Genomic DNA, 14,743 nt, shown 5'->3' on the forward strand with positions numbered 1-14,743 from the left:
CTGGGAGTGACCCGATACCACTGCTAGACGGGCACCATTCAATGCACCTGAGAAGGGAAAAGAAAACAGGCGGAGGAGTCAGTGTATATACATAAAGGACACCATTAGTTTCATGGGTATTGAAGAATTTTCGGATATTACCGATGATTTAGAATGCTTGGCTTTTCACGTACGGAAAATGACTATGGGTGTAATCTATAGACGTCCTGCAGGTAGCAAAAGAACATTTTACACCTTCTTGGAGTGGTTATTGACATATGCTTGTTCTCGCAATGAATCGTGCACTATATGGGTGATTTGAACATCGATATAACCTTGGAAGAAGGAGCGTCTCTTGAACTGAAAACCTTGTTATCTTCTCATGGTTTTGTTAATCACATAATGCTGCCAACTAGAATTGACACTAACAGTGCCACACTTTTGGATGTCTGTATATCGAATTTTTGTGATTGTGATATACCGACAGGAGTTCTGACTGTGGATATCAGTGGTCATTTTCCAGTTTTCTTCTTTATCGAGACTCATTCTGTTATAGATAATCTATCACCTCAACCGCGCTTTTCCCGTAAGATCAACAATCGCACAATCTAACATTTCCGAGAACTAGTGGAATCGTTAGATTGGGAAATCGTCTATCGGGTGAGTGATGCGAATGTCGCTTGTACTGTTTTCCTGCAGTCCTTAGGAGAATGCTATGATGCAGCCTTTCCTCTACAACCTGCAAGTAAAAGAACCAAAAAGTTGCGAAAACCCTGGGTGGATCCAGATCTGTATAAACGCATAAAAAAGGCTATGTTACACAACTTTATAAAAACGAAGGATCCCGAAATACGCAAGGCGTACAAAAAGTTTAGAAACAAGCTACAGAGCCATTTAAAGAGAGCGAAAAGCAAATATTACGAACGGCTATTTTTCCACATACGAGGCCAGCCTAAGAACGTCTGGAACAGTGTTAACAAAATAACAAGTAGAAAAACAATAACACAGCCCCAATTCACGCATTTAAATAGAGAGCTGGTACAGAGCCTTCAGCTAGCCAACTGTATGAATAATCATTTTATTGACGCTGCTGCGCACCCAACACACACTGATAACGGCGGCCGCGGCGCGACTGGCATTCCACGATTGTCCAGCTCTATCTTTTTTGAAACTACGAACGATACCGAAGTACGGGACCTTATCGCAAAAATAATTATACAGCGGCAGGAGTTGACGGGTTTTTATCGAGTGTGATTAAGCGCGTGGCACTAGAACTAAGTGACGTGTTAGCCTAGATTATTATTCTATGTCTGTCCACCGCTGTTTTTCCTGAGGAACCTAAAGGTGCTAGAGTGACGCCGATTTATAATGGGGGAGCACACGACAATGTATCAAATTACAGACCAATATCTGTCCTGACAGTTTTTTCCAAGGTATTTGAGAGAGTGAACTATAATAGACTATCGACTTTCTTTCTTAAACCCAATGTCATTTCCAAGTATCAATATGGTTTCGAAAATTCTAAACCATTAGAGCAAGCATTACTGTACCCAAAAGATAAAATAATTGCAAACATTGAAAACAAGGAGTTCACAATTGGACTCTTTTTATACCTTAAAAAAGCATTTGATTCGATAGATCATAATATTTTGCTAAATAAATTGGAGAGGTATGGAATACGTGGCGTGGCAGGTAACCTTTTAAAAAGCTATTTTACTCAAAGAAAGCAGTTTGTTCAACTAAACTCCTTCGCATGAGACATATTAGAGCTAAAACAAGGTGTCCCGCAAGGCTCCAAGTTAGGCCCGTTAGTGTTTATAGTATATGTAAATGATGTCATAAATATAGAAGGCCCGCAAGAACTTGTAATGTATGCGGATGACACTAACTTTTTCTTTACATCTGATAATAGAATTAAACTTCACTCAACGGTAAATGTTTACTTGTAGCAATTATCAAATCGGTTATTAGATAATAAAAAATGCAAATTAACGCAAGAAAGACAACATATATGATATTTAGGCCGTACAATAAAACTGTCGAGAAAGAAATCCCCATTATATTCAAAGGAACCAAGTTAAACCTAGTGACAGAACAGAAGTTCTTAGGTGTTTGGTTTCAAGAACAACTTTCGTGGAATACGCATATTGCTCACCTGTCCTCCGAACTCTCTAAAAGTATAAGCCTCATATATAGAATCGGCCATTTGATACCACTATGGTTGAACCAAACTTATACAGTGCTCTTATTTATTGGAAACTATGCAGCGGATTTTGGTGTGGGGGACCACAACTAAAACTAATTAGAACAGGCTCATTGTATTGCAAAAAAGAATTTTGCGCATATATTTAGATTATCGTGGCTGTTACGAAGATTTGAGGACAAGTCCTTTATTTACTGAATATTCAATGCTTCGAGCTGACCAAATCTATTACATGAAGGTTCTGCACACCATTTAAAAGTTAAGGACCCACAATCAAGTTAACAATAAATTTTCTGGCTACCATCTCAGGCATACAATACGGCACACTCCAAAAGTAAGAACGAACTATGGTGAGCAATCTTTCCTGTACCAGTCAACTGAAATATTAGGGGAAAAATTAAACTTCGACGCCAGTGAACCTACGTTTAAAAACAGGTCAAAGAAGTGTTACTTAAGCAAAACACTCGCAATACTGATATATAATTAAGGGTTCGAAGTATATGTCTACATGTTCCCTTAAAGGTAGAAATTAGAAACAATTACAAACAAAAATATATTAATACGTAATTCTGACATACTAGTGTAACTGATGAAAGTTCATGCGTACGAATTACTGCGTTTATGTGTACATTGTGATCCCTTTGTGAATTTGAGACCTATGCTTTGTTTGATACATAAGAAATGTAGTAATGACTTTGCTATGTCCTATTTCTCTATTACGATTGTGCTATCATGCTTAAATTTGTGAACAGACGTGTTGTTATGTGCGCTGTAAATCCGGTGGCTGAGGCCTCTGTCAGGCCACGTTCGCCTTAGTCTCAGCCTCCCCAAGAAATAAAAAATCAAATCAAATCAAATTCCCGAAGCCGACATCAGTGAAGGCCCTTCGCAGCTTCATTGGGCTGTGTTCGTATTTTCGCCGCTTCGTACCGAACTTTGCATCCCTCATCGCGCCACTGACACAGCTCCTCAGCAAGGAAGGCAGTATTTCTGAGTGGTCAACGGCTTGCGACGACGCTTTTGCTAAACTGCGTCATCTCTTCACATCTCCGCCAATCCTGCGCCATTTCGATCCCGACGCCCCTACCGAGATTTACACCTATGCGAGCGGAGTCGGTTTGGGGGCAGTTCTCGCACAACGGAAGGCAGGTTATGACGAGTATGTGGTCTCCTACGCAAGTCGCACGCTAACAAAATACGAGACCAACTATTCTGTGACAGAGCGAGAATGCTTAGGTGTTGTTTGGGCGCTTGCAAAGTTCCGCCCGTATCTCTACGGCCGCCCTGTCGAGGTTGTTACGGACCACCACTCGCTTTGCTGCTGTCCTCACGAAAAGATCTGTCCGGTCGCCTAGCACGCTGGGCTTTGCGTCTCCAGGAATATGATATTCGCGTTACCTATCGGTCAGGCCGGAAGCACCATGACGCTGATGCCCTTTCTCGCTCCCCATTGCCACATGAAAGTGAGCGACTCTCGACTACCGATTGTTACCTCTCACCACTGGAGATACAGTCCATGCCATCCGAGCAAAAGAAAGACGCCTGGATTTCCTCCATCTTCAAACTCCTGTCAGTCTCATCGGCGAAAGGTGCATCTCGAAATCTACGCCGGCAAGCGTCGCACTTCGCCATTCGTGACGGTCTTCTGTTTCGACGCAACTACCAACCCGAAGGTCGCAAGCGGCTCCTAGTAATTCCGCGCCACCTACGTGCAGAAATATGCGCATATTTTCACGACGAGCCGCACTGCGCCCATGCTGGTGTACCCAAAACCTACCAACGTTTGCGCCTGCGGTACTACTGGCGCGGCATGTACCGTTTCGTTCGTCAGTTCGTTCGTTCCTGTGTTCACTGCCAACGCCGCAAATCTCCACCTCGCCAAGGAATTGGACCTCAACAACCTTTACCATGTCCAGAACGACCCTTCGACCGCGTCGGCATCGACATCCATGGGCCTCTCCCTTGCACGGCAGCTGGAGACAGGTGGGTTGTTTTGGCTGTTGACCACCTGACCCGATATGCAGAGACGGCAGCACTGCCGGCTGCAACTGCGCTTGAAGTTGCCTCTTTCCTCCTTCGGCACTTCATTCTACGACATGGAGCGCCTAGAGAATTACTCAGTGACAGAGGAAGGGTTTTTCTGTCTGAAGTTATAGAAGCTCTCCTCACAGCCTGCCGAACCATCCATCGCACCACAACAGCGTACCACCCACAGACCAATGGTCTCACCGAACGTTTCAACCGGACGCTAGGGGATATGCTTGCAGTGTACGTGGCATCTGATCATTCTAATTGGGACACCATCCTTCCATTTGTTACATATGCGTATAACAACGCCACGCAAGCCACGACTGGCTTCTCTCCGTTTTTCCTTTTGTATGGACGCGAGCCCTCTTGTACGCTGGACACAATACTTCCTTATAGCCCTGATGACTCAGAGTGCACGCCCATCTCATACGTTGCGAAACACGCCGGAGAATGCCGCCAACAGGCACGTTCACTAACCAAGGAACACCAACAACGACAGAAGACACAGCATGACGAAAAGACCTCTGCACCAAGCTTCTTACCCGGATCACTTGTTTGGCTGTGGGTGCCAACGACTGCTCCTGGATTGAGCAGTAAGCTCATTTCGCGATACGATGGTCCCTATCGTGTCATCAAACGCACCTCCCCTGTCAATTACATTGTCGAGCCTGTTGCCCCATCACCCGACGAGCGACGCCGCGGCCGTGACATAGTACATGTCCAGCGCCTCAAGCCTTACGTTGAGCCTCTCACCATTTCGACTCCCTGATCGCCAGGATGGCTCTTTTTCCCCGGGGGCAATTGTAAGGATGCCCGTCGCCAGCGCAATTCACGAAGGAGCAACCCGAGTATAAGAAGCACTGTCCACTCGCCATGAGAGGGTACGTGCCGAAACAGAGCATCATCATCGCAGTCAAGTGACAACAATAGACGGCAGCCGCATCGCGAACGCTTGGAAGGAAGAAGAAGCTGCCTCTCGCTTTTGCTCTCGGCCAACACTGCAGAGCGGACTTCGTGCTCCTGACTCCTAGAGCTGACTTTGAGCTGACCAGTCCTTCGGCCTTGGAATAAATCCTCCTTACAATATATATATATATATATATATATATATATTATTTGTGTTTTGCTTTTACCGCCCGGCTGCGCCGGTCTGTGTTATCTCTGCGCCAAGGGAAGCGCGTGTTCCATTCTTTCTTTCTGTGCCGCATGTGTTATCTGTCGTGATAGGGAGAGCATTCCGATCTAACGTGAACAGCCCAGAATAATCTTCTTGGATCTACTGTGTTCTCGATGTGAATCGACGTTTCGAGAACCACGCGCGCCGAAAGATAAAAAGCCTGCAGTGCGGACGCCGGGGAATTCGATTCTGCGACGCTCGCCGACGCACGTACATCACTTTGTTGACCGCTGCTTCGCCGCCTCTGTATTCTTTTCAGTTGTTAGGGGAGCACAAGTTCGCTCCAATAAACTTGTTTCTTTTCTAAACAACTGCGTCGTCCTTGGCTTCGTGACAATATATATATATATATATATATATATATATATATATATATATATATATATATATATATATATATATATATATATATATATATATATATATAAAGGTTAGTAGAGACAGAGACTGGGGTGATGCAAGGCATCTCACGGGGTTCAATTCGCTGGAGCTGGTTACGGTTGCGTTAGCCAATGCGGTAGGAGGCATGTTAGTGTCAATTTCAACTCATGGGAGCGGCAGGTGGAGCAGCAGTCGGAGCAGTAGCAGCAAGAGCGACTGACGGAGCGACTGAGGAGCGCGCCGCAGATACCGCGGGTATATAGCCGATCCGCGAGAGAGAGAGAGTGATGAGAGAGAGACGCGCATGCGCGCTAACGCACATCTTGCATGGCGAGGAGAACGAGAGAGAAAGTGTAGCATACGCGCGCTAACGGCGCGCTGACGCACAGCTGGCATGGCGAGGAGAACGCGCTGACGCAGCTGGCAGGCGAGGGGAAAAGAGGAGGGTAGCGGACGCATGCGCGCCGGATGGAAGGACAGGCCGAGTGTAAGAGATGCCTTGCATGTAATAGAAATAAGTTTACTGACGGTTCAGGAAGAGGACTTCCTTTCTTCAGAGTACTCTGAAGAAAGGAAGTCCTCTTCCTGAAACGTCAGTAAACTTATTTTTAGTTGCTACGTCTTTCTCGTGTGTCTCTGTCTCTACTAAGCTTATTTTTTTGCGCTCTGTGTGAGTTTTTATCCTTGCAGACTATATATATATATATATATATATATATATATATATATATATTAGCGTCGATGTAGCGACCCGTCAACAGCAAGGAGTTGGTTTAATTAGAATAGGGATACAAAACCCTATAGTAGTGTAATAGCGACTCTGCTTGCTGAGGGAAGCCCGCGAGAGAGACAACGTTGTCTCCTTCTTCAAGCCGGGGTGTTTCCGCACAGACCCAATCTCGCGCGAACGAGCGATTGAATGCACTCCGCTCTGCGCTGCTTGAGTGCCTCTGAGCTGCCATATAATCACTTGACTGTGGCATTGCCCCCTCTTCGGAAGAAGCATCTTCTCGATGCTCGAAGTGCGGTTCACCAGGAAATGATAGATGACGGCCCCGGAACCAGATAATGCAGGGCTTCAGTGCCGAAGGGCAACCGTCGCAGGAATTCGGCAGAGAAAACGTACTGTCCATCAGCAAGTTCCGGATACGCGTGGTGTTGTCAAACATGGCTGCTCTCTGTCGTAGTAGGGCTTCATTCGGACCACGTGCTCAACCTCTGGAGTTAGCCGGACGCGTCGTGAGCAGGGTGCCCTTCCATCAGGTGCCAATTCATAGTTGACGTCGCTAAGGCAGCGAACAACTTTATATGGCCCTAAATACCGACGGAGCAGTTTCTCCGAACGTCCACGCTGTCGAACTGGTGTCCAAACCCAAACCGCGTTCCCTGGTTCGTAGAACACGGCCCGCCTGTGTTTGTTGTAGCGAGCAGCATCGGAAATCTTCTGACGTTGAATTCGCTCCCGTGATAACTGGCGTGCTTCCTCGGCTCTTGGCACAAAATAGTCGGCGTCGCCGTTTTCATCCTTATGAACGGGTAGCATGCAATCAAGAGTCGTAGTGGCAGTGCGACCATAAACCAGCTGAAATGGAGTCATTGCTGTGGTCTGAACTGCCGTGTTGTGCGCAAATTTTGGGTATGGTAAGATCTTATCCAACGTTTTATGCTCTACGCTGACCTACATTGAGAGGATGTCGGTTAGGGTTCTGTTAAGTCGCTCACTCAAGCCATTGGTCAGCGGATATAGTAATGTAATGTCATAATTACTTTATTTGTAATCAAAGATGCATGATGCAGGAGACCTGCAGAAAAAGCTAGCGTGATGCCAGCTTGACAAAACCGCAGGCCCACTCCCCCCTCCCCGAGCACATGGCAGCAGCCGTCACACTTTCATAAAAATATTGCGGACCATACGCGTCAAATAAACAGGTCTACTACGAGAAGAATCATCACTGTACATGTGTGATGAAATGAAACGTGTACTGCTTGAACAAAATATAGTTTCAGGAAATGCGAAACATGTAGGCGCATTTGCCCTAAAAAAGAACCATACGCGTGATACATACAAGTGAAGCATGCGAGAAGGTCTACGAGAAATAAGGAGCAACCAACACTGTATAGGTGTAGTGAATTGGTGCGTATAATTCTGAAAACAAATAATCGATTTCGCAAAGCGAAAGACAGGCGGATTTGCCTTGCAAACACAAAAACATCATCATAAAGAACGGAAATGCCTAATTTATCACTTTGGCAAGCACCGCACATACATATTTTCAAAATCAGTAAAAAAAACAAGACACCAACAAACGTATCGCGAGAAAACGCAGAGCGGTATACAAAAATACACGTCAAATACACGTCAATACACGTCAAATCAGAAGGGTGGTGGTTCGTAGTGTCGAAACTTGGCACTACAATATGCGTCCCTGTCACGTAACCGGCAAACCTAGCAGCTACTGTAACTGCTGAAACGTTTATTTACGTATTGGAAACCTTTTAACACAACTATTTGTGCAAGGTTAAATTGCATATGTATTTCTAAACATTATTGAGAAATTTTTAAAGAGACGCCGCCCGCCGCCCCTGGGATGCTCTCAGTGTGGCTAACTGAGCCACCATGCCTGCCATGCCCAGAATCAACGGCAGCGTTCAGTAAACAGAGCCAGTGAAGGAGCTCGGACAATTCTGCCTGAGTCAGAGGCGTCTGTTCTGCCACAATATTTGATTTCAGTTTCGAAATACGCCAACGGCCGCTTAAAAAAAAAGAAAAAAAAAACGTCACGGCCGGGGAGAATCAAACTTCCCACCTCCACAACGTGAAGACAGATTCTACCTATCGTCTATCCCAACAGATAGCGCATTTGTGCACAATAGACCGTTGCACATTGCACTGTACCACTTGGAGTTTGTACCTGTCATTAGGCCTAATTACAAGACCGGCTAAACTTTCGTTAATGGTATAGTATGCGTCTATGTTGCCAGGTACGCTTTTGTGGACTAGAAATTCCACTCCCAGTTCTCTTCTGTCCACTAGACCACGGTAACATAGGACGTGTCCATTTTTCAGCACGTCAAAGGCTTTACCGGTCCTAACCTCACTGCGCCATATCATATGACATCCCATTTATTGCCCTCTAATTCCTCAAACAACACCTCTATACTCGCCTTAATAGATAAAGTTGTCATGTTACACGTTCCCAGGTTCAGATTACAATGGCGGCAGTCCGACTCCATGGATTCTTAGCAACCTCTGCTGCGTCACAGGTTTGACCGCCGCCGTGGTCAGTTGCTTCGCAGCCACTGGAGACTGAGGGCCGTGGGTTAATTGGCATATTCATGGGAGTTTGTTCCATTACTACACCAGGGTGGCCAATGCTGATCTGGTGAGTGAGTGCGCTACCGGCAATTGTCGCCAGTGTCAGGCCGCACCCTATGCCTCATTCTGCTGTTCCATCAACACGCGGATTTGTTTTTATTTAATCCGGTGGGAATTGTCCAGCAGCGGGATTCGAAGCACCGTCCTTCTACACGCGAGGTTGATGCTCTACCTCTACGACACTTCCACGTAATGTAGACGTGGCGTAGAGGTGGCATGGGTCACAGATAAGTAGACGTAGTCATGTGTAAACCCGCTCAAAGGCGCTGAAAACACGGGTCACGAAAGGTAAAGATATCAGCCATACAGAATACGGAAGTGATTGTTAATCAAATCAGGGCCCAGCTATAAAAAAAAACATCGGAGGGTAATGGGCACTGCCTAAGCAAAACTGCAGATGGCACCAGCACTTTTAAGCATGTGGGGCGAAGCACTGCGCTCACAGTTCCCGCGTAGTCATTCATTTACCAGGAAATGCGCGCAGCCTGCGGGGTGAGATCACAACTGAGCAGCACGTTTCCATCGCTGTTACAAGGTCTTTTTCGTTGAACATACAGTTCCGTACAATGCACGTCGCAAGTGTTTCATATTGAATTAACAGCGTACTTTTCTCGGCATCAGCTGCATTGTCCTCGGCGTCAGCCGGCTGCGTACGAGCTGCGGGTCGCTCGCAGGTTACCGGGTCGCTCATTATTGGCCGGAATATTTGTTTCTAGATCTTTTTACAGCAAAGCTTCACCCTCTTCGTCCAGAGGTTTCGCTGCGGATGCGCACGTTCACGTTTTGACCACCGACACATCCCTCGAAGCGCATCGCGTGATTCGCAGGGCCCGCGGTCGGCCCTGGGCCCACATCCCGGTTTTCAGTCGTACTAGCGGCGGCGGCCGCCGCGGTTGCGGATGCTGCGACGATCGGCAGCCGACCAACCCCGCCGCTTCCCACGCGTCCGCCGCTGGGTCGTCTCGCGCCACGTGACTCGTTTCGCGCCCGGCTGAGATGAACGCCGCCTTCGTCCAGAAATAAAGCCAAGCGGACCTCCTTCTGTGAGCGTTGCACGGCACCGAACGGCGTTGAGCCGTCGTCGGCAGTACAGCTTTATCAAAGGTAATCGAGCGAAACCAAGACTCCACCAGATTAAGCCAAGCTTTTGCTCTGCATGTCCAAGGTTAGCTTAGTTAAGCCGGCGTCATTTTTGTGTTGTTTACATCAAAACCACGGGTAGGAGGCACACGGTGGCCACGACAACCACCACGCGGGCGCATAGGCACAGGAAATCCTTTCTAGAAGACCACAACATAACCTGGAGTCCTATGCGTGACGTCACTCGCAGGTAGCGCCACGTTGTGTCCTTGAGGCCAATGAGGGAGGACTCCTTGTAACGCACACAAATACAGTGAGGCAGTTTCCGCTATAAGAAATTCCTACAAATTGACGAGACCGTGTTCCAATTAATTTTCACGGCACATGTACACCAAAACTGTTGATTGGTAGGTGGACAATATGCGTGTGAAGTCAATATGCGGCGCCATTGATAGCAACGGAGGGTGGGAAACGCGATTAGTGCGCACGTGCTTGGAAAAGAGGTGATACATTGAGTAACGTACGTTGGGTAGGCTTCAGATGCTCGACTAGTTTAAATATCTCTTCATATAAGTCGCATGAATAAACTCCACAAAGAAAAAGAATCCACAAAGAATCCGTAAGAATTTATATAGGACATTCCTTCGCAGAAGCGTAGTCCACGTTGGGGATTTCCTCTAAATCTGGTCGATTAACACCTGTCCATCACCTCGAGTTGTTGATCAATTCGCGCTCGCGCTACAAACAAGTGGCCTCCCGGTTAGCTCCGTTGGTAGAGCGGGTGCTCCGGTTAAGCGGTGGTCCCGGGTTCGAATCCTGGACAAGGACGAATTTTTATTCAATTGCGAAGTTTCTGAGAAAGCTGTATAGCATTCTTTTGTAGCCGCATGGCTGCATTGAGGTGAATGCCAAACTTTTCATCGCGGAAACTTATTATACCTTGGGGATTTCCCATAAATCTGGTCGATATAGGACAGTTGCGCATGGAAACGGACGCCTTTTTGGGAAAGCATAATGACACGGGAGAATGGCTGCTATTTGGGGAATTTTAGGATATTTTGACCGGCGCACAGTACGTGCTGCACTGCGGAACGTGCCGAAACCTCACAGTTTTGACGCGAAACCAAATAATGCCACCAATAAGAGAAAATGTGGCCTCCGGTGTCGGCGTGACCTAAAAAAAACCTGAATAACGGCTAAGAGACAAGCATAACCAAAGCAGAAAAGACAAGCGCGTGGGTCTGGGATTCCAACCCGGGTCCTACGCGATAGGAGTATAATTCTTTTTGTATTGAAATAAGAATACAGTGCGCAACCGCTGCAGTGTCTCCGAGCCTCGGCTACAGCAAAATTGTTGCCTACGACTTGGAAACGTTGGTAAAATACGCTAGCGGAGTAATTTGAGCGTGCTTATTGCTGAAGTATGAAGTAACATTTACCCTAACAGAAAATATATAGCGCATATAAGGTATGGGCATACAAGTTGCCCATATATGTTTTTGGCTCACTTTTTGATGATGAATACCTTCAGAGGGTGGTGCAGCTTTTGCGCACAGGTGCAGCTTGCAGGTGCAGCTTTTGCGCACAAACCCGCAAGTTTCTTTACAAGATTAGCTGTTTCATTGAGCAGGAGTGCCGTTTAGCGAAAGTGCACGACCATACACTCTTGATGTCGCAGCTACATTTCATTACATTTTATCGCATTTTACATTTTTATTCCCAGAAGGACCCCACTGGGGGGCATTACATAAGGAGTGGAGTCACAGGAAAAAAAAAACATTTGAACACATTAACAAAGTGAGTTGTAACATTTCCTATGAAGGGTGATGGGCAAGTGGTTGAAACAATGGAGCAGGGGAGGTCGTTCCAATCCTTAGCTGCGTGGGGAAAAAAAGAGGCGAAAAAAGTGACAGTTCTGTTGCGATAACTGGACGCTTGAAGTGGATAGCTTGTGCTGTGTGAAATGTATGTCGGCGGGAGTATGTAAGGACCTGCGATGCGGGAAGAATGAAAAAAAAATTATGAAAGAGGAAGAGGGTGGCCATACGGCGGCGAACAGAGAGGGGTGATCAACCGGATTGTGCTTTCAAGGATGAAACGCTGATGTCGTACGAGTACATGGAGTGAATGAATCGAACGGCATGATTTTGGACTGCTTCGAGGTTGTCAATGAGATATGTTTGGGGCGGGTTCCAAATGGGGGAGGAATATTCGAGTTTCGATCTAATGAGGGACTGATATGCCAGCAACGTCACATGTTGGAGTGAAAGAGGTAGGTTACGCCTCAAGAAGCCCGGTGTTTTATTTGCAGATGAAATGACGTTAGTAATGTGCGCATTTCAAGTAAAATCGCAGGACAATGTGACACCTTGATACTTGAAGGGCGATTGTGACTGTACAGGGACGTTCACAATATGATATGAAAAAATGAAAGGGTTTTGAAAAGTTTGCATTTGTTAGGGTTACGAGAAAGAAGAAAATTATAGCACTATTCTTGAATGCGGTTAAGGTCTTCCTGGAGAAGACTTTGGTCGTGAGTGTTAGTTACTATTCGATAGATTACACAAACATGCGGATTTTGCAGGATACCCTGAGGTGTAAGTCGTTAATGTATATGGGAAACAGGAGGGGGCCAAGAACAGAACCTTGTGGTACACCGGATGTTACTTTGAGGTTCTCGGAAGATTTCTTATTGACATGCGCAAACTAAGAACGGTTGGTTAGAAAAGCTTCGATCCAATTTGTACACTTGGATTAAAGTTTAAGTGGGATAGTTTTAGCATTAGTCTTTGGTGGGGTACTGTGTTGAATGCCTTTGCGTAATCTGGAAAGATTGCGTCAGTTTGTCAGTTGTTGTCAAGGTTAGCATGCAGGTCGTGAAGAAATATTGCTAGTTGTGTTTCTCAAGAGAATCCTTTCCTAAAACCATGCTGGCTGTGGTGAAAGAAGCTGTTAGAATCTGGGAAGTTTACAATCTGAGTAGATGACATGTTTTATGATTTTTAAGGGATGCTTTTTAAAAAAATAGGACAGTAGTTCATTGGACAGTTTTTATCACCTGATTTGTAGATGGGACCGACCTTGCCCACTTTCCAGTCATCTGGAAGAATGCCTTTCGAGAGCGACTGCGCATACATCAAGCACAGAAATGGGGCGATGGTGTCATGATTGTTTTAACACTTTTTTGTTAATATCCTCGACGCCACCTCATGATGATTTCATCGGTAATAACGTGAAAGCAATTTACGTTCCACAAGAGAACACTCCAAGTGTCAATTGCCGTCACTTACTTTGCCTCACACGATTGTTTCTCTGTCTTTGAATATGTGTAGGTTCATCCAAGAATCACCTAGGTGGCTCCTCACGACGAATCGAATCCCAGCTGCCAAAACAGCCCTTACAAGGATATTCGCAATCAACCGGAGGCCCCTACCGAAGATGGATGAAACAATAGCACAGCTTATGAAGGGTATTAATTTGGCCAAAGCTTCTTCGATTGGGGGCCCCTTAGAAATACTCCGGTTTAAACGACTACGCCGACACACTGCTTGTGCCTTCATTCACTGGTAAGTTATGTATAACGCGAAATTTATGACGTGCTGAAGAGTTCATATCTGTAAGAAAGCGGAAGCGCAACAAGCGGCGTGGAGCAAAAAGGAGAATAACACTAGCGCTTACTATCAATAAAGCATTCAGCCCCGTCCGCTGCTCTGCCACTTTCTTACAAAGTTATGTACAAGCCAGCTCAATTTCTCATTTCTGCAAGGTCTGGGGTATTTTTTTCTTACATGGCCATGGTTTCAAGAAGTTTTGTCATGTGAAGCCTTAATGACGTGCTTTTATTTTACTATGCATGGCTCCGCTAGCGTAATTTGGTACAAAACTGTTATTCTCTCACAGTGTTTGTGTCTCACGTCACACGTCAAGGAAATGGCGGAACAAGCATAGAAGACTGCCTCAAACCACCACTCTTCCATTCGAAGATCAATGCGCCCAACACAAATGAGTCTTGGGTCAAGTCAGCAAACTAAAAATACGAGCAAAGTTAGGCGTACATTACGCCATAGAGTTCTCCGCCTTATTTTTATATAGTTGAAACGCCATCGTGTCCAGGTATTTGTGTTTGAGTGCGATGGTTACTATGTATGAACACGCCGAAGCACATGGTCGCTCATTCTTGTTCTCATGGTTAGCGAGGGGATGCATAGGAACTGACGGTTTGTGCTTTAAAGGAGTCATGAAGAAAAATACAAGTTTGTGTTCTTAGAAAGTTTTCGTGTTTTATAGTACCCCAGCACTTATATGTATGCAAACGTAAAAAAATTAATTTAGGATAAAATTTTGATTTTCCCGGTGAATGGTGTGTTTTCGTGGTTTCCAAGGACATCACGGGGACTGAACGCTCTGCAGCCAATTGGGAAGCCTTTTTAACCGTCATTGAAACTAGATGGCGCCACCATACCCTCACAAGCCTTTTTCGTCCTTTGGTTTGTTTTTGAACGTATTGAAACCTGGATTG

General features: G+C 45.9%; 1 protein-coding gene across 1 annotated transcript in view; it reads left to right on the top strand.

The window, feature by feature from the left end:
• LOC144164209 (organic cation transporter protein-like) overlaps window positions 1–14,743 on the top strand; it is a 203,190-nt gene that overhangs the window by 159,892 nt on the left and 28,555 nt on the right. Inside the window, exon 6 of the mRNA XM_077694726.1 lies at window positions 13,557–13,790. Within this exon, the coding sequence (XP_077550852.1) occupies window positions 13,557–13,790 (234 nt within the window). The remainder of the gene's footprint in view (window positions 1–13,556; window positions 13,791–14,743) is intronic.

Source organism: Haemaphysalis longicornis, unplaced genomic scaffold, assembly GCF_048455015.1.
Source record: "Haemaphysalis longicornis isolate Haplotype H1 unplaced genomic scaffold, Haemaphysalis longicornis Haplotype H1 scaffold_13, whole genome shotgun sequence".
Taxonomy (NCBI): domain Eukaryota; kingdom Metazoa; phylum Arthropoda; class Arachnida; order Ixodida; family Ixodidae; genus Haemaphysalis; species Haemaphysalis longicornis.